Source organism: Macrosteles quadrilineatus, unplaced genomic scaffold (assembly GCF_028750875.1).
Source record: "Macrosteles quadrilineatus isolate MER2022 unplaced genomic scaffold, UCM_ALF_1.0 Scaffold_3__2_contigs__length_128488019, whole genome shotgun sequence".
In the NCBI taxonomy this organism is placed as follows: Eukaryota; Metazoa; Arthropoda; class Insecta; order Hemiptera; family Cicadellidae; genus Macrosteles; species Macrosteles quadrilineatus.
Window position 1 is genome coordinate 4,001,555 of NW_026542596.1, and position 7,332 is coordinate 4,008,886.

Sequence of the window (7,332 nt, forward strand, 5' to 3'; positions counted from 1 at the left end):
TGGTAAGTGGTGATCGATTTCGATTGGACACTCCAATCATCATCAGACCCGGTATCATTTATATCTTTTAGGTAGGCGTATCTTGTATTTACTTTCCGTAAATTTAATAACACGTACAATGCTGATTAAGAAGTTGTTTAAAAAGTGTATTTGGTTAATCGTCTACGTGATCAGTCAGTGTTCAGTGATAGGGCACGCTGTTATCCAGTATTTTTACTCTAAGAAAATTAGTTGAATTGACCTCTCATTGAATAAGCTACTACTGATGAAGACTGAAATACTATTTATTTTCTCTTTTAGTTTTACATACTATGATAGTTGGTGGGAATCATATAAAAAAAGTTTATATCAAAATGAAATTATTTTAGTTTGTTATTTGGTGATATGGCAGTATCACCAAAACAGGCTTATAAAATGTTGGCATTACTTTGATCATTTCCTTAATTCTGTATCTTAGTCAGTAAACATTACTTTTGTCAACATGAGTCATCAGTGTGAAAACAGAGGAAATCGGTTGATTTGTGATCAAAGTCAGTGTGTGGCCGAACACGAAAACTGTTGTGTCACTGATAAAATGGACGACTTTACATCGCTCACTTCGTTTAAAGTCTCTAAAATGTGTCGAAGGTGTTTTGTGATTATGATTGCTGTGAAAGAATTACCTCTGCATATGAACAGGGATTTACAACGGACTATTACGAGTGGTAAGATTGATTTGACATGTAAAACTTATTAAGACTGTTCAACATGCCTTAAGTTAATTCGGTAAACGTATGCCTACTCAAATTTAACCAACTTGTTTAATTGAAACAGCTGTTCAGATTCATTAATTCCTTTTAAATATGAAAAATCATAATGTTAAATGGAAAACTCCAGAGCCACTGGGGCGGAGCCCGAAAGCCCGATCAGAATAAAAACTACTTAAGTTTAGTTGTCCTATTTAATGCCCAAAGAATCGGTGTACCGAATTTCAGCCTCCTAGGTAAATGGGAAGTGGGAGAATTAGTGATGAGTGAGTGAGTGAGTCAGTCAGTCAGTGAGGGCTTTGCCTTTTATATAGATAAAAGACAGTACAGTAAATTGTTCACTTAACTTTCGCCACTGTTAACAATTTTTGAAATTTCTATAGGTAGTTGGCTTTTTATGTTGCCAAAGGGAACGACCAACCAGCAACTAGTGATGTCCCCATAGTTTTTACAGTAAAAAAAAATTATAGATAATTCAAGTTCAATTTAGAAGCTTTTCAGAAAATTGGTGAAGTTCTTTAGCTTTTCAACGAAATGTCCTCACTTTTACATTACATCTGCACATTAAAGCTGGATCATGGCGATTCGTTGATTCATCTGGGGTGTGCCGTAAAACCACTGTCATAACATTATTTCGTCATATTTTATCAGCTAAGTTAACAATGGAAAGGTGACTCATCATGCTGAATAGTTGAGTGGTTGGAGAGCTCAAGAATCAGCTGATTTTAGTCCAAGACAAATCACCATTCATTCTCTCAAATACCTTTTAATGGATTTGTTGTTCAATATCAAATCAATACTTACTCGACCTAGTTTCCCGTAAGACTTGAGCATGAGCTAAAATATGAATACGACCATTGTCTACAAGTTCGTTGATCTTCCATGAATGCCACTGTAGGTTCCTGGTGTGTTTGTACAGGAGAGGGGACAGAGTGGGAAGTAGCATGTTCAGCTCTGGCCCAGAGGCTAGGTGAGGAGTTGAGGGCTGCCAAGTCTGCACAGTTATCCTGTGGTGAAGTGTTGCTGCCACGAGAGTTGCTGCCTACAGTCGCCAGCCAGATACTGGCCCAGTCCGTCTGCGAGCCCTGTGGTCTTAGGTAATTTTTTTTTTAATCCTGAAATGAGGACTAAACATGTCCAAAGGAAAATTTAAAGTGGTAATCGAAGGTTATCTTTATAAAGCTATCACAGAACTAATTTTAAAAAAAATAATAAAAAGTCATGTGTCTTGGTAGCATACTCCGTTGTTCTTTTCCTTTTAATTTAAATAATTTTAATTTAGTTTTTTTAAATCTTACCTTTGTAAAATTAATTTTCTTATTTGAGCGGAACATTGCATTGATTGCCACGATCTTTACAAACACACAAAGGGTTCATACTACTTACCAGACCAATGTTGCTACTCAGTGCAAATGGTCCTCCTTTTCGCAAACTCACAATGGTGAAGTATATGATAGAAACAATGCCATCAGAAATTTCAATCAGCTAAACTTCTGTTCACCTATAACTTTATTGAGAATCTTTGTAATTGTACCGCATATTATCTAATTTCTAGGGGCTGCACCCTGGACATCCAGCTAGAGACTGAGGAAGGCAGTCAGGTGAAGATCAGCAGCATCAAGTGGGACCCTCAGATGAGCTCCACCTTCCTGCTGAGTCTAACGCTGAGACAAGACAAGAAACGCAAAGGGCGGCTGTCACAGCTGCTGAAGGTTTTGACCAAGAAACGAACTCATAATCACAATCAACGCTGCATTCTCAGCAAAGACTTTCTTCTACAGAAGACAATACTTTACCGATCCCTTGACAAAACAAGGTGATATCGAGAACCTCTCAACGACAACATAGACTACTGGACTCAAACACAAGTCTGAAGGTTAACCTTTTCCAAGTTACACTTAACAAACATACATTCAAAATTTATAAAACAATTATTATTTTTGTATAAAATGTGTGTTTATTTCACTCAATTCCCTTGTTTAACACAAGTACTTAAAAAACTGTAGATACGTAACATTTGATCAATGCACTCATTTATGTAGGATGTCAAATTAAATTATGGGCATGAAACTGCCCCGTCATTTTGGGTGCTTTTGAAACATGAAACTGCCACGCTTATTAAAGAGGATTAGGAAGGCTCGCCTTGCAAGATTAGAAATGCTGAAATTGCCCCGTGCGCCCAGCCAGGTACAATTGTAGTCGCTACGGGACTGGGGAAAAGGGAATTATATTTGTCCCTGTGCCCTGTCAGTGACTGCAGTCTTCCAAAACTCTGCCATCGACTGCCAAGACACAATAATTAATTTTTTTTGTACCGATATCTAACCTAACCTAACCTAAAATAAGCTTGTAATTCCTGATATGCAAAAACAAATTTTAACTATAATGACACCAGTTACAATTTACAAATTGTAATCCAACGGATAACAAAGTTATAAACTTGGTTAAAAAACATAAATCTGTCAATCAACATTGTCTATAAAGCCAATGAGATGTCTAAGTTGTTGCCAATGACGTGGGTGAGTGTGTGTGTTTTGGTGTGCACACGTGTTGGCCTCATGCAGCAGCTGTGTTGCATGTTAAACACGTGTAAGTAAATCAACATTTGCCAAACATAGGCCACCATACAATGCTGGAACATTGCCCAGAACCATTGACTATATACACCTGTAAGTATATATCTTTGCAGTTAGGCCAAACGGGAGTAAGTCAGATGGTGGCTAGTTTTCAGGGTTAGGCCTAGAAAAAATAACGCACTTTCAAAGCGTTATTATAATTAATTATTAAAATATGAATGTAATCATAAACTTATATTATGTCAATATTCATCTGAAAAATATTCTTCTAAACTTGTCGTTTCACATTTTTGGTTTTTATAATAATTAATTGTAGTTATCCCCTTTTGATCTTTGACTTAACTCTTTTGTATCATGACATAAGTCTTTTTGATCTAATTCTAGATGACTTAACTCTTATTTTAGAGTAAGTACATTTTTACAATTCATACCATCTGTTTAACGCTATTTAAAAAAAATGTAAAGAACTTTTGTTACAAGTTCGTTTTTTATGTTGGATATAAAAAAAATTTCAATTGATAATTTTAAAACTTTATTTAATGGAAACTACATCATACATTATGAAGTAAAATTGCATTTAGGCCTATTTAAATTCAGTGATTGATAAAAAATCAAATTTTAAATTAAGTTGGCCTTATTTGTTAAACTAAATATTTATTAATTAGCCATTGAGATAAAAATTAACAAAACTTGAAATACATCATTTTCTAGTCCAGCTTCTAGTCCTCATCTGGGTCGATTTCTCTTAGGTCAGGATCTTCATCCGGAATGCTTGATGTCTTCAGGTTTTGTAAAATTCATGGAACACTGTTGGAACCACATTCAATAACGATATCAGATCTCTCTTCTTTGCTGGTGCTATAGGAAGAGGGCCAGCATATGACTTCTTCAGTTCTGGCAAAGAAAACGAGGCTGTGTCTCGTCTGGTTCGCCGCTTTATAGAAAAAGTTTGGAATACTTCATTTTCATCCAATGATGTTTTGAACAGTACTTCTCCAAAAGAGCTTGAATATTTGAACCAACAGCATGGTCTCCAGTAGAACCTGTTACCAGATGCGTCAATCTTTTTCAGAACTAGTGGTCCGGTTTTACTGAGAAGTCCAGAAAAGTCCAAAAAATTTTCTTGATCCATTTCAACTACTTTGAACTTCTTATTTGTGCACCTTATTAATGTTGCCCAGTCATGTGGGTGGGATATTATTGTTTCTGTTTTTTTAATTTACCAGCTGTTACTTTACAAGGAGTAAAAATGAAGAAGCCTAGCTAACCTGGTTCCGGTATTGAAATTGTATGTTTAATCTTAGTAATCACTATGTACCATCATGTTGATTAAGATAATCCTCAAAAGGAATTCAACCAGACTTAACCCAATACCTTTGTTATTTAACTACTTCAAAGTCTGACTTATCCAGACCTTATGTTGTTTAGTTTGATCAAAAGGATTTAAGTCAGACTTAAATCTGTTGTAGGTACCTTATTTTTGTTTGACTCTAAAGAGCTATGTCATCTTAACACTTTTGGATCACAATTACTGTTTGGTAAATAGGGGTTAAGCTGACTTATTCCTTTTTTATCATGACACTCGTACTTAGCTCCTTAATATCTAGTGGAATATCTCTAAAAGCAAATTTTTCTGACTTAAACCGTTGGTACCATTGAAAAGGGCGCATTTTTTTGATACAGAAGAGATAAAAACCTTGAAATGTCAAAAAAATGACTTAACCCCTTTTGGCCTGACTGCAAAGATATAGTCAATGCAATGCCAGAACTAATGCAACGCCTAATGGTGTTCCTGTTCCAAGTTATTTCAGTACTCTGCAAAACCTTGATGAAAATACAACGTATTAATTTTAGAAGGTATACTGACCTACAAAGAAATGTTGTTTCGTTCACACATTCTGCATGATTTTATGCTGTTTGAATAGAGTGAGATAAGATGGCAATATTTCTTTAAAATACATACATTAGACATTTTGGCCTTTTTAGTTGTTATGCATCCTCTAATTTTATAAATAGCCTACGCAACATAAGAAATTAGCTATTTTGACTATGATAACGTGTTCAAAAAATATCACTCTTGAATTAAATAAAATGCATTTGAGTAAAATAATAGCACAAAATAAACATTAAAAACAGACAATATATATAGTGTATGATATCCGTTCTTTATATGACCAATTATACAAGCTGCAACAACATCTATTATTAGACTATCAGATTTGGTCAAAAGACATGGCATGAGTCTATTTGCAGATGGATGTCAGCCAGTCAGCTGCTGAGTATATTATGTATTATCAGTGTGTTATCAGGTTATCAGTAGGCCTAGACTACAAGCAGATGATGATGCAACTCTGTATAGTGGTTCAGTCACACTCATACTGTCAATTCAGTTTAGTATCTGACAAACAAGTGTTCATATCCAATAATAAATCTAACCATAATAATGTTGCTGTATTTGCTGCATTAATTTATTTTTGGTAAATTGAGTAACAGTGTTTCTAGGAGGTTTCCATGTGAATGCATCATAGCACAGAACCAGCAATATTAAATCTTGCATTGAACTTGGATTCTTTGGGGAAACCTCACAAGTCAATGACTAGTGCTTTTTTGCCCTTTTCGCCTTTTTTGAAATTTCTATTTCTACTTATGTTGTTTCTCAAAAACAGATTCTACTGTACTATATAGAAAACCTCCTTTTTGGCAAAATTCTTGTTACTATTCATGGCTTGAGATAAAATTTAATTACTGTACTGTCCAATGTTCTTAGTGGTGAATTTCCCCATAGGGAAGTAGTTGTTCAATAAGGTATATTCTTCGTGGCAAAACTTAGTTTAGGTATAGGCTACCAACCAACTTTAATTTTTTGGTTTTTAAGGTCTCTAAAAGCCAAAATACATTCTTGAATACTGTCTATACTTGAAGTGTGCCCACCACTTTTTCCCAGTCACCCAGTCCTGAGAATAGAATCAAGAATAGTGTGTCTAAGTGATACTTGTTATCAATTTATCACCACTTTTATCAGTTAGTCACCAACAAAGCTCGTGTGCCACCATCTTGTCTCGTAGTGACTGGTGAGTGGTGACCTCCAAAACCTCAACCAACTAGTTAACCTTCTGAAACTGTGATAACAATATTTCCGGTTATATCACTGGTGGGCCTGTTAAGTCTTCATTTCCTCTTACTCCTTGCATTATTTTTAGTTTAGCTTTTATAATAATTGTTGTGATCAGAATATTTTAAAATTCTCCATTGACTTGGATTCTACACGTATGGTTTTCATACTGTAGTAGGTTTTAAAACTTGTTTTGTTGTGATAATTTAATTTGGTAACACTAGAGTATATTCATTTTGACTACCATAATAGGGGCAAAGACACAACAGTTTAAAATTTGAAAATTAATATGTCCTTTAATTACGTGAGTTATTTTAGGTAATTATTTTGCTTCTAATTATACTCAAGGATCATAGATATTAAAGAGGGTGTATTTAATCTAGGAAAGTAGAATTACAAATAAGTAGCTAATTTTAGAGTTGGTTATTTAAACTGAGCTACATGGATGGGTAAAATTGAGTAGAACTTGACACAGTAGCATTTAGGCTACCTACTACAGAGGTTTACTAGGAAAAAAGTTTTTTGAGGCAAAAAAGTTAAACCACTGGATAGAATAAAATGCTTTCTTTACCGAACACCCAGAAATGTATTAATAGAATCTATGTTAGAAAATATCTCAGTTGTGGCAATGCTTAAAAGATAAATCAAGTTTACATATTCTATTTTAAATACTGCAAAGAAAAATTATGAAATAGGAAAGAAAAATAGAAAGACCCTGGTGTTTTTATATAAGGGCAATCCAATAGTTTTCCTTAAAAGACATTGATGAATACAACTTTTTGTTTCTCAGTCCTGATTGAAAAACACAGGTTTGAATGAAAGAGAGAAAATACTTGTGAAGTCTACTTAGGGAAGACATCATCACTCTCTGCTGATATTTTTTTCTATTATCTCTAAC

At 34.5% G+C, this 7,332-nt stretch overlaps 1 protein-coding gene across 1 annotated transcript; it reads left to right on the forward strand.

The window, feature by feature from the left end:
* The first annotated feature begins 481 nt into the window (after positions 1-481).
* LOC128988469 (protein charybde-like) lies at positions 482-2,641 on the forward strand. Its single transcript, XM_054409776.1, has 3 exons — positions 482-704; positions 1,666-1,843; positions 2,302-2,641. The coding sequence occupies exons 1-3, from the start codon at positions 482-484 to the stop codon at positions 2,564-2,566; spliced, it is 666 nt and encodes a 221-aa protein (XP_054265751.1). The 3' UTR covers positions 2,567-2,641.
* The last annotated feature ends 4,691 nt before the right edge of the window (positions 2,642-7,332 follow it).